At 45.1% G+C, this 19,800-nt stretch overlaps 1 protein-coding gene across 2 annotated transcripts in view; it reads left to right on the forward strand.

The window, feature by feature from the left end:
• LOC311369502 (NLR family CARD domain-containing protein 3-like) overlaps window positions 1-19,800 on the forward strand; it is a gene marked incomplete at both ends in the record, with an annotated part of 312,051 nt that overhangs the window by 70,615 nt on the left and 221,636 nt on the right. Inside the window, one exon of one of the 2 annotated variants that reach the window (XM_084487674.1) lies at window positions 558-654. The exons of the other annotated variant lie outside the window; for it this stretch is intronic. Within the exon in view, the coding sequence (XP_084343800.1) occupies window positions 558-654 (97 nt within the window). The remainder of the gene's footprint in view (window positions 1-557; window positions 655-19,800) is intronic. 2 annotated transcript variants of the gene reach the window in all.

Below are 19,800 nucleotides of genomic sequence, written 5' to 3' on the forward strand. Positions count from 1 at the left end.
TTATAGATCCTATAGTAGCCTGTTGCTGGACTGTACCACTTTCACAGGGGGGTTCCTGTGGGTCTAGACTCGATTCCTATGGCTTAAACCACAGCTGGAGCCAGAGAGAGAGCCTGGAGGGAGAGAGAGAGACCCGTTGGTCATAAGAGGATACCCTATCGATGTGTTGAGCTTCACCAGTTGATTTATATGGAATCTGTGGTTCAGTAAAGTGGCAGAATTCAGACTTTGTTCCAGTAGAGAAATGATTCTAACGTTCTTCACTTTTAATTGTACCACAATGCATTTATTAAGTCTATTGTGTATCTTTTTTGTGTTGTAGTTTAAGCACAGTTACAGCCTCCAAGGTGTCTAATTCTCATCTCTCAGTTCTCATGTGCTGTACACATCTGTACTGTAGTGAGGGCAGTGTGGGTATGTTGTTGTGGGGTTCATATTGATGGTCTATGACGTCCATAACGCTTTAGTGTGATGCAGTCACAATGATCTTCTCTCTCAATAAACAGCTAAAGTTCAGAAGGCAAATGAAGTGATGGATGAGTTGTGTTTGTGTCCAGGTCTCCAGTCTACTATGGATGAGGAGAGAGAGGAGGGGGGTCCTACCTCTAAGACCACTCTGTCTGGGGAACATGGCCACCGGAGCAAAGCTAAGAGGTAAGAAGAGGATCTCTCTGTCTGTGACTGTTGTCCATCTCAGAGCTCAGCAGTGATACATCATGACTCCATCATTAGTCTGAGTAACAGCTGTGTGTGTGTGTGTGTGTGTGTGTGTGTGTGTGTGTGTGTGTGTGTGTGTGGTGAACGCTAAATGATAGGTCTTATCATAAGTACAACGTCATACAATAAATTACAATACATGAGTTCACAGCTGCATGCGTATATAGAAAATGTTTTTTTATTATTATGTTCCACCTTTCCTGCTGTCGGCTCCCAGACCGTAGTCGAGGAGCACAGGGGAGACGTTCCCTCCAGGGCCGATGTTCTCTCGGGGGTAACACCCTTCACTTTGACCGGCAGTGGGTCTGCTTATAGGTTTGAATATGGTCAGAATGAAGCGGCCACCGATTATTGACAGGCTGGGTACTTTATTCTTAGTTTCACTGACTTTACACGTTTGCACAGACACAGTCTCACGCACACACACATGCGCTAACTCTCGTAACACTTATTATTGACAACAGTTAGTTGTACATTATAGGGTCCCGTCCTTCCACTCCCTGTTTTCTCATTTAAACACAGAAATCAACTACATTTGTCCCAGTGTTTGTTAGATGTCAAATTAAGCAAAAAAATACGCTATCTTTCTCCGGTAACGCAGTCGTTCGCAACGCCTTTCTTGTTTGTCGTTTCTTCTATTTGTCTCTAACTCATGCTCCAATCTTTCATCCATCATGGGGATGTTGTGGATGCAACGGAATATATGATGCATCGCTGCAGCAACATTTCAGATGATCGCGATGAGTTCTGCCCGTTCTGCCTCCGCTCTGTCTGTGGTCAAACCAAAACAGAGAGAGTGACAGTGGCCGTCCTATCCCGCCTCTTGATAATTTAGACCCTACGTCATATCCCGCCGCTTCAAGCCCGCCCCCCTAAACCAGTCAGAGATTCTACTGATGTCTGAGCGACACTGATGTCCGCATATCGGACATCAAGTGTGAATAAGTGTGAATGACCCTCACGGTCGAACCTCCTGATGTACAAATGCAGAGAAAAGGCGGAGGACATGTGTGAAAACAGCTAATAACTTAACATTTTCAGCCTACCCTTATATTTCCATTTCAATAATCTGAGAAAGATTATTGAAATGAAAAGTCATGAGAAAGTAGTTGAGTAGCCCTAAATTATAAAACGAAAAGATATCGACATATCCTAACTTCCAGATGGTTCTTGTTTTTCAGAAGGAGGCAGCAGAGAGCAGACTCCCCTGGACCCAGCTGTGTCTCCATGAAGAGTGACCGGTCTATGGGTCAACCTATTAACTTTAAAGATGGAAATCAGTCTTTTGAGAAAAGGTGAGGAGTTACCAGAGATCATAAAGATACAGCTTCTATCAAACGTCCATAAATCAGTTTCTTGTTTTTCTAGAAGAGTCCAGCAGCAGAGAGCAGACTCTTGTTATCAGACTCTACTGGTACTGATGTTTACAAGTCAGGAAAAGTGTGTGTGTGTGTGTGTGTGTGTGTGTGTGTGTGTGTGTGTGTGTGTGTGTGTGTGTGTGTGTGTGTGTGTGTGTGTGTGTGTGTGTGTGTGTGTGGTGAACGCTAAATGATAGGTCTTATCGTAAGTACAACGTCATACAATAAATTACAATACATGAGTTCACAGCTGCACACGTATATAGAAAATGTTTTTTTATTTTTTTGTTCCACCTTTCCTGCTGTCGGCTCCCAGACCGTAGTCGAGGAGCACAGGGGAGACGTTCCCTCCAGGGCCGATGTTCTCTTGGGGGTAACACCCTTCACTTTGACCGGCAATGGGTCTGCTTATAGGTTTGAATATGGTCGGAATGAAGCAGCCACCGATTATTGACAGGCTGGGTACTTTATTCTTAGTTTCACTGACTTTACACATTTGCACAGACACAGTCTCACGCACACACACATGCGCTAACTCTCGTAACACTTATTATTGACAACAGTTAGCTGAACATTATAGGGTCCCGTCCTTCCACTCCCTGTTTTCTCAGTTAAACACAGAAATCAACTACATTTGTCCCAGTGTTTGTTAGATGTCAAATTAAGCAAAAAAATACGCTATCTTTCTCCGGTAACGCAGTCGTTCGCAACGCCTTTCTTGTTTGTCGTTTCTTCTATTTGTCTCTAACTCATGCTCCAATCTTTCATCCATCATGCGGATGTTGTGGATGCAACGGAATATATGATGCATCGCTGCAGCAACATTTCAGATGATCGCGATGAGTTCTGCCCGTTCTGCCTCCGCGCTGTCTGTGGTCAAACCAAAACAGAGAGAGTGACAGTGGCCGTCCTATCCCGCCTCTTGATAATTTAGACCCTACGTCATATCCCGCCCCTTCAAGCCCGCCCCCCTAAACCAGTCAGAGATTCTACTGATGTCTGAGCGACACTGATGTCCAGTTATCGGACATCAAGTGTGAATAAGTGTGAATGACCCTCACGGTCGAACCTCCTGATGTACAAATGCAGAGAAAAGGCGGAGGACATGTGTGAAAACAGCTAATAACTTGACATTTTCAGCCTGCCCATATATTTCCATTTCAATAATCTGAGAAAGATTATTGAAATGAAAAGTCATGAGAAAGTAGTTGAGTAGCCCTAAATTATAAAATGAAAAGATATCAACATATCCTAACTTCCAGATGGTTCTTGTTTTTCAGAAGGAGGCAGCAGAGAGCAGACTCCCCTGGACCCAGCTGTGTCTCCATGAAGAGTGACCGGTCTATGAATCAACCTATTAACTTTAAAGATGGAAATCAGTCTATTGAGAAAAGGTGAGGAGTTACCAGAGATCATAAAGATACAGCTTCTATCAAACGTCCATAAATCTGTTTCTTGTTTTTCTAGAAGAGTCCAGCAGCAGAGAGCAGACTCTTGTTATCAGACTCTACTGGTACTGATGTTTACAAGTCAGGAAAAATGTGTGTGTGTGTGTGTGTGTGTGTGTGTGTGTGTGTGTGTGTGTGTGTGTGTGTGTGTGTGCGCGTGTGTGGTGAACGCTAAATGATAGGTCTTATCGTAAGTACAACGTCATACAATAAATTACAATGCATGAGTTCACAGCTGCACGTGTATATAGAAAATGTTTTTTTATTATTATGTTCCACCTTTCCTGCTGTCGGCTCCCAGACCGTAGTCGAGGAGCACAGGGGAGACGTTCCCTCCAGGGCCGATGTTCTCTCGGGGGTAACACCCTTCACTTTGACCGGCAGTGGGTCTGCTTATAGGTTTGAATATGGTCGGAATGAAGCAGCCACCGATTATTGACAGGCTGGGTACTTTATTCTTAGTTTCACTGACTTTACACGTTTGCACAGACACAGTCTCACGCACACTCACATGCGCTAACTCTCGTAACACTTATTATTGACAACAGTTAGTTGTACATTATAGGGTCCCGTCCTTCCACTCCCTGTTTTCTCAGTTAAACACAGAAATCAACTACATTTGTCCCAGTGTTTGTTAGATGTCAAATCAAGCAAAAAAATACGCTATCTTTCTCCGGTAACGCAGTCGTTCGCGACGCCTTTCTTGTTTGTCGTTTCTTCTATTTGTCTCTAACTCATGCTCCAATCTTTCATCGATCATGCAGATGTTGTGGATGCAACGGAATATATGATGCATCGCTGCAGCAACATTTCAGATGATCGCGATGAGTTCTGCCCGTTCTGCCTCCATGCTGTCTGTGGTCAAACCAAAACAGAGAGAGTGACAGTGGCCGTCCTATCCCGCCTCTTGATAATTTAGACCCTACGTCATATCCCGCCCCTTTCAAGCCCCCGCCCCCCTAAACCAGTCAGAGATTCTACTGATGTCTGAGCGACACTGATGTCCAGTTATCGGACATCAAGTGTGAATAAGTGTGAATGACCCTCACGGTTGATCCTCCTGATGTACAAATGCAGAGAAAAGGCGGAGGACATGTGTGAAAACAGCTAATAACTTAACATTTTCAGCCTGCCCTTATATTTCCATTTCAATAATCTGAGAAAGATTATTGAAATGAAAAGTCATGAGAAAGTAGTTGAGTAGCCCTAAATTATAAAACGAAAAGATATCGACATATCCTAACTTCCAGATGGTTCTTGTTTTTCAGAAGGAAGCAGCAGAGAGCAGACTCCCCTGGACCCAGCTGTGTCTCCATGAAGAGTGACCACTCTATGGATATACCTCTTAAATTTAAAGATGGAAATCCGTCTATTGAGAAAAGGTGAGGAGTTACCAGAGATCATAAAGATACCGCTTCTATCAAACGTCCATAAATCTGGTTCTTGTTTTTCTAGAAGAGTCCAGCAGCAGAGAGCAGACTCTTGTCATCAGACTCTACTGGTACTGATGTTTACAAGTCAGGAAAAATGTGTGTGTGTGTGTGTGTGTGTGTGTGTGTGTGTGTGTGTGTGTGTGTGTGTGTGCGTGTGTGTGGTGAACGCTAAATGATAGGTCTTATCGTAAGTACAACGTCATACAATAAATTACAATACATGAGTTCACAGCTGCACTCGCATATAGAAAATGTTTTTTTATTATTATGTTCCACCTTTCCTGCTGTCGGCTCCCAGACCGTAGTCGAGGAGCACAGGGGAGACGTTCCCTCCAGGGCCGATGTTCTCTCGGGGGTAACACCCTTCACTTTGACCGGCAGTGGGTCTGCTTATAGGTTTGAATATGGTCGGAATGAAGCAGCCACCGATTATTGACAGGCTGGGTACTTTATTCTTAGTTTCACTGACTTTACACGTTTGCACAGACACAGTCTCACGCACACACACACATGCGCTAACTCTCGTAACACTTATTATTGACAACAGTTAGTTGAACATTATAGGGTCCCGTCCTTCCACTCCCTGTTTTCTCAGTTAAACACAGAAATCAACTACATTTGTCCCAGTGTTTGTTAGATGTCAAATTAAGCAAAAAAATACGTTATCTTTCTCCGGTAACGCAGTCGTTCACGACGCCTTTCTTCTTTGTCGTTTCTTCTATTTGTCTCTAACTCATGCTCCAATCCTTCATCGATCATGCGGATGTTGTGGATGCAACGGAATATATGATGCATCGCTGCAGCAACATTTCAGATGATCGTGTTGTGGGTTTTGGTCCAGGAAAGGCCGCCGAGACAGGATCGCTTTTAACTCACTTTATTTGGTTAAGGTTATTGGTCTATTGTCTATCGTCTATGGAACAAAAGGAGAGGGATCGTAAATAACACGCGCGGAGCGTCTCAGAGCTTAGCATGCAGGAAGATACGCCGCTGAGAGATTCTGTCTTCCAAAGGCGGAGTCTGAGTTTATGTATCCCAGGTGTTCTTCTTTGGGTTTTCTCACTTCCTGTGTGTGTCCGTTGCTGCCCCTAGTGTAAATGTTTTATAACTTTATCAATTGTGTTCAGTGCTGCCCTCAGGCGATTAGGAGGGGAAATTACCTCTAAACTAAGCTTGGTGCTACTGGATATGGCTAAGTGAGAGTATTACAGTAAAAATGTATCGCTAGGGAATATTACAATTAAAAAATGTCACAATTCCCTCCTTGGTCATCTCAGATGACCATTCTACAAACCACTAATATTACCAACAGCATATATAAAAAACAAGAGAAAAAAGCAAAAGAAAAAATATGTACATACCCATGGGTTGGTTACAATGGAACAATCATCAACATAATCAACACTACACAATACAATCAATACGTCATATGGTCATAAAGGCATAATCATAAAGGCACATATGTATTCATCAATGGAAACTTTGTCAAAACACTTCTAGGCATAAAACAATATTAAATTCATATACTTTCAACATTACAAAAAATTGAGCAGCATAGGTAAATGGTTAAACCTTTTTTTAAATTCACTTGTTTGTCATAACACAGAATTTATACCCTTTCAGTATGCATCGAAAATTTACCGAATATAACAAAAACAAAACAACAAAAGAATTTTCAGTAAGTATTGAAAATCTACTGAACATAACAAAAAGTAACACAATTTTTTCAGCATGTATGGAAAATCTACTGAACATAACAAAAAGTAACACAATTTTTTCAGCATGTATGAAAATCTACTGAACATAAAAAGTAACACAATTTTTTCAGCATGTATGAAAATCTACTGAACATAAAAAGTAACACAATTTTTTCAGCATGTATGAAAATCTACTGAACATAAAAAGTAACACAATTTTAAATTTTCCTTCGAGTTGGATAGGTTTGAATGGCTCAGTGAGTTTTATTTATGTAGAGTTTTGGACATTTTACATTTAAATCTAAACAACATTTTGTAATATATTACATGACTCTCATAGGTTTGTTCAATGTTTCCTCATTCAAGTAAACCAGGTATATTGCTTCTCTTAGATACATGCACATAACTTCTGGGGACCGGAGACTATTCTATGTAATTTAATCTGATCACATCGGGCCCTTCGTGTTGCTGTTCACCCATTGTCTCCGGAGTAGGTTCGATTCCTACATAAGCCTGTAAGACATCTAACAGATCTATCACTCTAGTGGTGTTACATACTCCAGGAGGAAGGGACCCCACTTTCTTACCTATGCCATTACCTTGGATGCAATGGTAGCCAGGAGTAAGATTAACTTCGAAGCTAGGGGGTATAGCTCTAATTAGGGTCTCAGGATACATTATATCTAATAAGCCTTTTACATTAGTCGTACATCCAGCGATGTGGCCGTCTACAAACAGTTCTAGTAAACATGCAAACCCTTCTCTTGAGTTAAACGGGGTAATTCTAGCGGGAGCTGTGGTTAAAGTGGGTCGTCCTTCAGCGCAGATTATACAATCGGTTTTTCCCTGAGCTTGTGCCGTGTAATTCAACCATTTTAACCATATATTTACATTAGGTCCCCCTGTTTCTACTTCCCACTTATCCGCTTCAATGTCTTGAATTGGGTCCGGGTACATTATCTTGGGCAGTGATACAGGCGTTACTACCGGGGCACCGTTAGAGCCTTTGGGTGCTAATTGGTTGTCCCCACATTTCTGTGCCTGGAGGTAGATTTGAGCCTGTGGGTCCTTTCCCTCCATGTCTGCTCCCAGCAGTAGATGAAATCCTCTGATGTCCTCTTTTTTATGTGGGAGTCGTCCTATCCCGGGCACGGTTAGTCCTGCTCTTAATGTTAATGATATCTGTTCTCTCTTGGTTGCTTTATTTCCTCTTTTCCAGATTTCTTCATATCCGTAGTCCTTCCTGCACAGGGATATCTCTTTTTGGACTCCCTCCCATGGAGCTTCCTTAGGATAGTATCCCTCCTCGTATCCAGGGTGTGTGAACCATGATGCTTGTTTCCAGACACTGCAGGCTTTGGGGCCTCGGTAGAATCCTGTAATCTCGGTTGCTATACACAAATATTTATCAGCTTTGTAAAATGAGTCTTCACTTTGTCCACAGTCCATTAGTCGACAAATATCCAGTTCAAATGTTGTTGCTATTCCGTAGCAGTACGTCAACGTGGTTACTCCCGATATTGTTGCATCTTTGTGCATTGGAATCCGGACGGATCCCATGCATCTGGAGGTATCAGCCATCGTCTTTTGGATCAGGACCATCAGCAGAAGTCCTACCAGGTATGTCCCTGGGTGTCTATTTGGGCTTGTCATCTTGGGTCGGGGCAGGGTTGTCCTTGGCTTGGAGTGTAGCGAGGTCGGTCAAGGTTTCAGTCCACGATCTGCCAGGAGTGTCTGCTTTGCGGCAACGGCTCAGGTGGTGCCACTGGGCTCCTCTTCGGTCTGCTACTGAAACAGAGAATGGTGTTGCCAAAAGCACTTTGTATGGTCCCTCCCACCGGTCCTCCAGGTTCTTTCGGTGGTGCTTTTTCACCCAGATCCACTCGCCAGGTGATACTGCCGGTGGGGGGTCGTCTTCTTTTTTGGACTGTGCCGGGTCGGTGATCTGAGAAAACAATCTGTAGGATGCTTGAGTTAGTGCCTGTAGGTATTCTTGCATTACCTCGTCGAACCTGTCTGATGGGGGCCCCTTTGATGGTGGGCTATGTGGCCCCTGCATGGGTCGCCCTGTGACTAGTTCATGTGGACTGAGAAGGGTAGTGCTGGAGGGAGAGGAACGTATGGCCATTAATGCTAGTGGTAAGGCTGTTATCCAGGTCATCTTCTTTCCAGTCTTTCTTTTTCCAACTTCAACTGCCAAGTGGTTCGCCTGTATCCGACCCAGGGTACGGGTTTCCACCTCTTCTGGGCTGTCTCTTGTTCTCTCCTGTTTGTTGCTTCGGAGAATCTTGGTCACCTGGTTCTTGATTGTCTGGTTAGCTCTCTCTACCAGGCCTTGTGATTGGGGATGATATGCTGAGCCAAATCTGTGATTCAAACCTAGGTATGTTTCCACTTCTTGGAGATGGGTGTTGGCGAAGTGGGTACCATTGTCAGAGCAGATTAATTTGGGGTATCCCCATCGGGGAATCAGTTCCTGCGTCAACCATTTGATCACTGTGTCTGCATCTTCCCTTTTAGTGGGGATTGCTTCTACCCATCTGGAGAACCTGTCGACGACTACAAGCATGAATCGTTTCCCATCTACTCTGTTTTCTTGTCCCATGTCTGTGTAATCCATGTAGATCTCTTGGAACGGGAGCTGGGGCACGGGAAAGTATCCTCGGTTTATCTTGAATCCTGGTCTTTGATTGCAGGCTTGACATGTTTGACAGTCTTGGACATACTGGTCACATGTGGCTTTGAGTGCTGGATGCCACCAGTATTTTTCAATTCTTTCTCGGGTTTTCGCTCTTCCTTCGTGTGCCAATCCATGTTCTTTTCTCAGGAGGAACAACAGGGCCTTGGTGGAGACAACTGGCTTCCCCGTGCAGGAGTAGTATATTCCGTCTGGGCTTTCTCTGGCCCCCTTGTCTCGCCATGCTGTCTTCTCATATGGTCCTGCTGCCTCTTGCATCTGTTTGACCATCTCTTCATCTGGGTGGAGATTTGTTTCTTCATTGGCCATCATCAGGTGTACAACTGGAGTGTACCCTCCTTCCTTTAGACGTTCTACTGGCACGAATCCTCCCGCTTTCTTTGCTGCTTCATCCGCCGCGTGGTTTCCTCTTGCTTCCGCTGTTTGTGTCTTCTGATGTCCTCGACAGTGCATGATGGCTACTTCTTGAGGTAATTGAGCTGTTTTGGCCAGCTGCAGGATCAGATCTGTGTGTTTCGCTTTGGTGTTAGCGCTGGTAGTCATGTGTCTGTCGATCATCTGTCGTCCATTTAGGTGGGCCAGTTCATATGCATAGTTGGAGTCGGTGTAGAGGTTGAGTCTTCTTCCATGGGCTATCCGTAGTCCTTCACACATAGCATGTAGTTCGGCCCTTTGTGCGGAGGCGGGTTGTTCCAATATGCCGCTGGCCAGAGTGCTGCATAGTCCTTTGTTGGTTTGTTCCACTACAGCCCAGGAGGCCACGTTTTCTCCGTTATTAGCTTTGTAGCAGCATCCGTCGGTGTACAAAGTTATGTCCACTGGATTTAGGGGTTCTGCTTCTAGTCCTGGTCTGATTTTCACAGCTTTTTTGATTTCTTCAGAGCACTTGTGGGGTTCTCCTTCGTTGGGGCCCGGCATGGTGTCGGTCATGTTGACTCCCTGGGTGGTGAAGGTGACCATGGGGTTTCCCAATATTCTCTGCAGTTTTGCGTTTCTGGTGGCTGTGGTGATTGTGTAGTCCGAACTGTCTAGATAGGCTTTCACTCCATGGGGTGTATGGACGACCACTGGGTGTGACATTACTATGTAGGCCGTCTTGTCCAGGCTCTTGGCGATAGCACATATTGCTTTTCCACACTCGGGGAGTCCTTTTTCTGGGGGTTCCAGGGTGGAGCTGTGGTAGGCTAGGACTTTTCTCCTTCCTTGGTGTTTCTGCCACAGGATTCCGTTGACCACGCAGTTTCTTTCTGATACGTCTAGGTGGAAGGGCTCCTTATAGTTTGGGGCGGCCAGTGCTGCAGCACTATTTAAACTTTGTTTAAGTCCAGTGAATGCCTTTTCCGCTTCAGGAGTCCATTTTAAGGGGGCTTTCAGGTTTCTGTGTCCTGCTTGTGTGACGAGTTGTCGTAGTGTGGTTGTCTTGTCGGTGTAGTCGGGGATGTAGGTTCGGCTGTATCCTGTTAGTCCCAGGAACGCTAGCATCTGTTGGACCGTTTTTGGCTTTGGATAGTCTTTGATCGTGTTCTTGTGTTCTTTGCTGATCTCTCTCTTATTCCCTCCTATTACTTTCCCTAGAAAAGTAATCTTCTTCTTGACCAGTTGTAGTTTGGCTTTCTTGAGCTTGTAGCCTTTCTTCGCAATGGTGTGCAGGAGGGTCTCGGTGGCTTGTAGGCAAGCTTTTTTCGTTTCAGCTGCCAGGAGGAGGTCGTCGACATATTGCACCAGAACTGTTCCGGGAGGAAGGGTCAATTCTTTCAGGTCCTGTTTTAGGCAGGCGTTGAAGATGGTGGGGGTGGATCGGAATCCTTGGGGCATTCTTGTATAGGTGTATTGTTGTTCTCTGTATGTGAAGGCAAAGAAGGGTCTTGACTCAGTTGCCAGGGGGAGACAGAAGAATGCGTTGGCGAGATCCACCACTGTGAACCATTTGTGTTGAGGGCTTACTGCATTCAGGGCCACGTATGGGTTGGGAACCTTTTCTGGTGGGGCCATTGTTCGTGTGTTGATTGCTCTTAGATCATGTACCATTCTCCAGGTGAGTCCATCAGCCTTTTTTACTGGTAGGATTGGTGTGTTCCACTCTGATGTTGTCTTTTCCAGTACTCCAGCCTTCAGTAGACCTGTTATGGTGTCGCTGATTCCTTCTTCAGCGTCTTCTTTGATTTTGTACTGGAGTTTCCATTCTGGTCGATGAGCGTCCTCAATTCTCACCACGATGTTGTGTTGTGGGGTGTGCCCCACATCATATGGATCCTTTGCCCATACAGTCTTTGCTATGCGGGATAGAATGTTAGTCACTTCTGGGTCTTCAGGTTCGTCTTCTTCTGTGTCTTTAAGTTCTCTTGGTCCAGATGATAGTGGTGAATTAGCTGTTCCACCCATTGTTCCCATGACATATAGTCTAGTGATGCTACCATTCTCAGTGTTTCTTGTGCTCCAGGGTTCAGACCTTGTATCAGTGCCTGTTGGAAGATTTGGAGTGCTAGTTTGCTGCTGCGTGGGAGGCTATCATTTCTATCCAACCACATTTCTTCAGCTCTCTGTATGTACTGATAGATGTTTTCTTCGGTTCCGATGTGTAGATTTGAGATTCCTGCTTTCTTTGTATTGGCTGGGTAAAGTTCACGTAAGGATTTCCAGAAAATGGTTCGGTATTTGTCGAATGGGATCCTGTCTGGTATATTGGTGGTTCGGGTCAGTTTTTCCAGTTCGATGGTTTGTCTGGGTCCATGTGATCTGCCGATGATGGCCCGTATATCTCCTAAGGCAAGGACATCTCCAATTGTCTCTGTTTCGAATTTCCTGATCCAGGAAGAAGCTCCTTCTGTGAGTATTGGTAGTCTCTCAGTTAGAACAATCATATCTCGATGGCACCATGGTGTGTACATTTCTCTTCTTGCTCCGTCTGTCAGAAGGGGCGCCATAAAGTTGTCCGTGTCATATGGCAGAGGGTGGTCGGGCTGGGTTTGGACACTTTGTAACTCAGTAAATTGATTTGTGTCTGTAGTGTTGAGTTGGGAGGGTGTTCCAGGGTCATATGCTGATGCCATTGGTGGTTGAAACTGAGTTGATGTTGAAGGAGCTGGGGCGTTGGGTTTTTGTGATCTGGTCGCCATGGAATGAGGTACTTTTGTAGGTTGGAGCAGAGTGTTAACCGTGACATTGAATTGGGGGGCTGGTGTTTGGGTTGTTTCCTGACTTCTTTGGTAAGTGTTCTGTTCATCATTTCTGGCTGTTGCATCTTCTCTGTAGTGTGTCAAGTGGGGTGGTGTTTGACTTGGGGTTTGGTCTCGATAATTTGGTCTCTGTTCCATTTCTTCATCCTTTTTGTCACATGTTTGTGTTCCCTTCATGTATTCCTTTTTTAGAAGGTTCATGAATGTGCCAAACATTCGTTCGTTGTCTTCTTTCTCTCCTCTTTTGCTGTCGTGGGTTTCCCGGTTCTTTTGGGTTTCTTCTTTATCTCGGTATTGCTCCATGTACCGGGATTCTCTGTCTCTTGTTTGTCGGTCGTCATTGTATTGGAGACTGTATCTTTCTTTGTATCGGGTTGCCTCTTCTCTTTCACGTTCTTCTCTGTACCGGGCTGTTTCTTCTTTCTGACGTTGTTCTTCTCTATACCGTGTTGTTTTTTCTTTCTCACGTTGTTCTTCTGTGTATCGTGCTGTTTCTTCTTTTTCACGTTGTTCTTCTGTGTATCGTGCCGTTTCTTCTTTTTCACGCAGTTGTTGCCTGTATCGGGCAGATTCTTCTCTTTCGCACAGTTCTCGACTGTATCGTGCAGACTCTTCTCTTTCACGCAGTTCTTGACTGTATCGGGAAGACTCTTCTTTTCTGCGTTCTTCTCTGTATCGGGCACACTCTTCTCTTTCACGCTGTTCTTGACTGTATCGGGCAGACTCTTTTTTTCTGCGTTCTTCTCTGTATCGGGCGGATGCTTCTTCGAGTGTTTCCCCGTGCTCTTCTTCTCTTGATTCGGACTGTGTTCTTTCTGGTTCTTTATGTTGGTGTTTCCCTCTTGAGAGCATTGATGGGTATGTCTCTTCTTCGCATATGATAGCTCCTGGGCCACTCCTTCCTGATATCACATCATTAGTTTGTATCCGTGGTGTCCACTTCATTATTTTTTGGTCATCATTTTCCTCTTCATCCTTTTTGTCTATTGGGCCATTGTATGTGATGTCCACTGGTCCGTGTGTTATGGTTAACACTGGATATTGGCGTGATGGAGATGGGTCATCTTGTTTCATCTTGGGTTTGTCAGAAGGGGCGTTGGGTGATGGGGTATGTTGGGATATGGGTAAATTTGGTGCATGAACGTGGGTTACATATGGAGGAGGATCAGAAGTGTTGTGTTGGATGGGCGTGACATCTGAGAGGCTGGGATAGAGAGTGTTTTGGTTGTTTTCGGTCTGTGGCGTGGTTCTTATTTCTTCTTTATCCGATTCTTTTAGGATGGATATGCATCTTGGTCCTGAGTGGGCGGGTTGGCTTTCTGGTTTCCTTTTATCCATGTCGATTGCTGCATGGTATGCATCTAGCAGGATAGTGATGTATTTTTCTCTTTTTTCTCTCTGTTCGAGTGAGTCCTTCTTCCGGTGAATGATTTCGTTCTCGCGTTTGATCGCTGACTTGGCACTTTCCCGTAGAGTGTAGTTCCAGGCATCTTTAATCATGTTGATGTCGACTTTCATATCCATTTTCCATATTCCTTCTTTTTCCCATTCCTTTCTGTATTTTTGTTCTCTCTGAGCCCATTCTTTTTGTTCTTTGGAGGACAGTGGTTGTTTTTTGGCATTGGACGCCAAATGTCTAGCCACCGTGGCTCTTATAGCAATTGCGGCTCGTAGTTGGAGAGTGGCGTCTGCTTTTGAATTATGTTGTCTATTGAGCGTGGTCATTTTGTGTGAAGAGTGTTATGAATTGGAGCAGTTCTTTTGTTGGATAGGGGTGAGAGGGGGGCGTCAGGAATTGATGTTATTCTTCTTTTGGGCAGTGGGGGGGGCGAGTGTTGGGAGCTGATGGTGTCCTCTTCTGTTGGATAGGGGTGAAGGGGGGGGTGTCAGGAATTGATGTTATTCTTCTTTTGGACAGTAGGGGGGCGAGTGTTGGGAGCCGATGGTGTTCTCTTCTGTTGGATAGGGGTGAGGGGGGTGTCAGGAATTGATGTTATTCTTCTTTTGGGCAGTAGGGGGGCGAGTGTTGGGAGTTGATGGGGTCTTCTTCTGTTGGATAGGGGTGAGGGGGGTGTCAGGAATTGATGTTATTCTTCTTTTGGGCAGTAGGGGGGCGAGTGTTGGGAGTTGATGGGGTCTTCTTCTGTTGGATAGGGGTGAGGGGGGTGTCAGGAATTGATGTTATTCTTCTTTTGGGCAGTAGGGGGACGAGTGTTGGGAGGTGATGGTGTCTTCTTCTGTTGGATAGGGGTGAGAGGGGGTGTGCGGGGGGGGGGGGCGATTGTTTTCCTTATTGGGGTGTTCCAGTTGTTCGTAATGCTATCATTACTGCTGTACCATCCGGGAAGACGTTGGGTCTGTGCGTGACACCCGGGCCACTATGTCTCTTGGGGTTGATCTTCTTCACCTCGTCTAACCTTCCAGAAGGGAAGGCTCCACGGTTCTAGTGTCAACCCCTCAACGGTAGGCGGAACGGGTCGACACAGCTGGTCCTCTTTGGTCCTTCCTCTTTAGTCCTTCCTCTTTAGTCCTTCCTCTTTAGTCCTTCCTCTTCAGTCCTTCCTCTTCAGTTGGGGTGGTACTTCTTTTGGGCAGAAGAGTGTCTGTTGCTTGTTCTCTGGGGGTTTGCTGGTGGTTTTACTGCTATTTGAGGGAGATTTAGCAGAAGAGGTTAGGAAGAGGTTGTTTGCAAGGGTTACAAAAGGTTTTAACATGGCAGTTCTTTATCATATTTCTTCTCTAAACATTTTTGGCCGCACCTGGGGTCATAAATCGATAACCCCCAGAAGTACCCATGTCCCACTTCTCTTGGTGGGAGACATAATCTTAAAAACAATCTCCACTTTATAGGGTTTCTTTCAACACATGGACAATCGTACACCACAAAAAATAATGCTCATCATAACTAAACACATATTTACAAGTTCGAACCATATAAGTCGAACTGACCGATTTTATAACTAAACACATATTTACAAGTTCGAACTATATAAGTTGAACTGACCGATTTCGGGTTTTCATTCATCTTTTCTGGTTATTCCAGATTCCTACACGTAAACAGCTGCAAACTAAAAAGTCCAGTTCAAAAACATAGATATATCGAAAATCAATAAATCCACCATAAATCTATTCTACGGCTTCCACATATAACGAAGGTATCTTTGACAGTAGGGATGCAGTACCACCTTCTAAAAATCACCATAAATTTCTTCACGGTTTTCATAAAACAAAGGTTTCTTTACTAGCCTGGACGAGAGACTACCTTTTCATTCTCCATAAATTTCTTCATGGTTAAATAATAACGGAGGTCTCCACTACATGTGGATAAATGCAAGTAGACCTACTCTGTCGTATGTACATAAAGGGGTAAATCCACAAAAAACACAAATCAATCAATCTATCGTAAATCAATTCTACGGCTTCACATATAACGAAGGTCTCCAATGCATGAATACCTCTTACATCCTATGTACATAATGTGGTAAAAAGAAATATAATTATTTAGTAGTAAAAACACACAGAGTGTGTGTGACAGTTTGTGTGGGTGTGTGTGTGAGACAGAGTGTTTCTGTTAGTGTGTTTAAGCCTGTACGTATGTGTGAGATAGTCTGTGTGTGTGAGAGATAGTATGTGATACAGTTACTGAGAGGGTGAGGGTGTTGGGGAGGGATCGAGAGAGAGAGGGGGGGGGGGGGAAAAGAGAGAGAGAGAGAGAGAGAGAGAGAGAGAGAGAGAGAGAGAGAGAGAAAGAGAGGGGGGGGGGGGGGGTAGGTAGATGGTTCCCCGAGTTGGCCTGAAGCTCTATCAGCCCGATAACACATCCAGCCAGCTGAAGGCCCAGCCAACGGTTCTCAAGCAAGAACACAATAATGAAGGGAACATTCATTGATTGAGCCATGAGCATTTGCCATGCTCAAAATGCGAGAGACAGAGCGGGACGGACAGACAGACAGACAGACAGACAGACAGACAGACAGACAGACAGACAGACAGACAGACAGACGGGGAGAGAGGGAGAGAAGGGGGGGAGAGAGAGGGAGAGAGAGGGAGAGAGGGGAGAGAGAGGGGGGGGGAGAGAGGGAGAGAGAGAGGGGGGGAGAGAGGGAGAGAGAGAGAGGGAGAGAGAGAGGGGGGGAGAGAGGGAGAGAGAGTTGGGGGGATAGGTAGATGGTTCCCCGAGTTGGCCTGAAGCTCTATCAGCCCGATAACACATCCAGCCAGCTGAAGGCCCAGCCAACGGTTCTCAAGCAAGAACACAATAATGAAGGGAACATTCATTGATTGAGCCATGAGCATTTGCCATGCTCAAAATGCGAGAGACAGAGAGAGAGTGAGAGTGAGAGAGTTAGAGTTAGAGTTAGAGAGAGAGAGAGAGACTGGGGGTGATTGTAGGGGTAGGGAGGTGTCGAGCTGGAGAGAGGAGGGGGTCGTAGGGGGAGGGAGTGGTCGAACTGGAGAGAAGGGGGGTCGTAGGGGGAGGGAGTGGTCGAACTGGAGAGAGGGGGGGGTCGTATGGGGAGGGAGGGGTCGAACTGGAGAGGGGGGGGGTCGTATGGGGAGGGAGGGGTCGAACTGGAGAGGGGGGGGTCGTAGGGGGAGGGAGGGGTCGAGAGGGAGAGAAGGGGGGGGGGGGTGTTCTCTTTGTTAACCAAATGGTGATCCCCTTTGAAGCTCGTCTAGGTGTGATAGGCAATCTTTAGGACAATGTCTCTCATCCCCCAATGCTTAAACAAGGCTTTCACCATGTGGTCGACCATAATCGCCATTAAAAAATGCGTTAACATGGCCACCGACACGACGAGAACTGTATTCCATACAGATTGTCTTTGTTTCATGGGACCTAGAGACACCACCACGTGTGGACTCCCATTCTAGTCTTCTGGGCCTAATAACACCACGGTATTGCCGACTCGACAATGCTCTGAACACTCTTTCCAGCTTCGGGGTCTCAACGAACTGTTTAATACAACTTGGATAACAATTTAGCTCATCAGTAGGCTACTGTGTCCCGGTCAAAACGCGGACACGTCGAAAACTTAACAAATCCTTTATACAGATCACCTCTAAAACCCCGTCGGGTATCACATTTAGACAAACATATATACAATCCTGGCCCTTTGTTTCCTCGGTTTAGTCTTATAATGGCGACTAAATCATTGTTTATAATTAATTCCCAATCGGAGTTATCAGCGATCGTTCATCTTTACTTCGGCTTAACTGTAATGACTATGGACCGGAATAACGGAGCTTTCACGAAAACGAATACTGATTACCTCTGCCACCTAAAGTTCCTATAACTAATTCCTATGCAGATTTAGTCTTTGCGACAATAGGTTCTGCTTACCTGATTTAGTGGGCCCGTGGCAGGGGTGATCAGATCCTCGTGTTCGATCGGCTCGGTCAGTCCAGGTCCGCCTTTCCTTGGATAAATCACGTCAGGGTCACCAAATTGTTGTGGGTTTTGGTCCAGGAAAGGCCGCCGAGACAGGATCGCTTTTAACTCACTTTATTTGGTTAAGGTTATTGGTCTATTGTCTATCGTCTATGGAACAAAAGGAGAGGGATCGTAAATAACACGCGCGGAGCGTCTCAGAGCTTAGCATGCAGGAAGATACGCCGCTGAGAGATTCTGTCTTCCAAAGGCGGAGTCTGAGTTTATGTATCCCAGGTGTTCTTCTTTGGGTTTTCTCACTTCCTGTGTGTGTCCGTTGCTGCCCCAAGTGTAAATGTTTTATAACTTTATCAATTGTGTTCAGTGCTGCCCTCAGGCGATTAGGAGGGGAAATTACCTCTAAACTAAGCTTGGTGCTACTGGATATGGCTAAGTGAGAGTATTACAGTAAAAATGTATCGCTAGGGAATATTACAATTAAAAAATGTCACAATCGCGATGAGTTCTGCCCGTTCTGCCTCCATGCTGTCTGCAGTCAAACCAAAACAGAGAGAGTGACAGTGGCCGTCCTATCCCGCCTCTTGATAATTTAGACCCTACGTCATATCCCGCCCCTTCAAGCCCGCCCCCCTGAACCAGTCAGAGATTCTACTGATGTCTGAGCAACACTGATGTCCGCATATCGGACATCAAGTGTGAATAAGTGTGAATGACCCTCACGGTCGATCCTCCTGATGTACAAATGCAGAGAAAAGGCGGAGGACATGTGTGAAAACAGCTAATAACTTAACATTTTCAGCCCGCCCTTATATTTCCATTTCAATAATCTGAGAAAGATTATTGAAATGAAAAGTCATGAGAAAGTAGTTGAGTAGCCTTAAATTATAAAACGAAAAGATATCGACATATCCTAACTTCCAGATGGTTCTTGTTTTTCAGAAGGAGGCAGCAGAGAGCAGACTCCCCTGGACCCAGCTGTGTCTCCATGAAGAGTGACTGGTCTATGGGTTATCCTCCTGAATTTAAAGATGGACGCCCCTCCAGAGAGGAGAGGTCGGAGTTTCAAAAAGACTATGAAAACAGACCTGTTGGTAGAGTCAGGAAGTCAGGAAAAATACAATAGTGTGTGTGTGTGTGTGTGTGTTCTCCACAGACACCAGGAGAGGTCAAAGGTTACCAGTGCTCAGTCTGTACAGCAGCATCAAACAGAGCTGATCAAGGTGTGTAAATGTCCAACAAGACAAGACAAGAACATTAGAAAGCAGCTCTTGTGGAGCTAATAGTCTCCAGGCTTCCCTCTTTAGACCAGCGGGGCGTGAATCCAGGACAGATGCTTCTGATGTCCTCAGTGAGTTCAGAGTAAAGTTCTCCTTGATGTTTGTTCTGTTCCAGAGGGCTGAGGAGAACGCACACGCTTTTCTAGACAAGGAGCTGAAGAAGCTATGGAGGGTTCACTTCCCAGATTACCCACAATGCTCAGAGAGTCAGAGGGAGGAGGAGGAGGTGGATGATAAGAACAAGGAGCAGAGGAGGCGCGCCATAGAGGGAGTGGTAGACATCACAAAGCTCTGCCTGATGGAGATGAACCAGGAGGAACTGGCTGACACACTGTGGGGCGGTAAGAAACTCTTCTTTAGAAGACAGAGACAATTATTTCAAAGGGCAGAAGAGACTCTTATCTCCAAAACAGAGAACAAATGCAAATTCAGTATGACTCTTATTTGTTCTGCTCAGATTAAATGACATATCTTGAGATATCTATAGATATCTATATATCTATATATATAGATATATTTCTAACTTTGATGTTAAAATGGTTTTATCCAGATGTGAAGGTTTATTGTTGGGGTATCAGGTTAAAGAATGTTAAACATCATCATC

This window comes from Micromesistius poutassou, assembly GCF_964030765.1.
Source record: "Micromesistius poutassou genome assembly, chromosome: 24".
NCBI classification, from domain to species: Eukaryota; Metazoa; Chordata; class Actinopteri; order Gadiformes; family Gadidae; genus Micromesistius; species Micromesistius poutassou.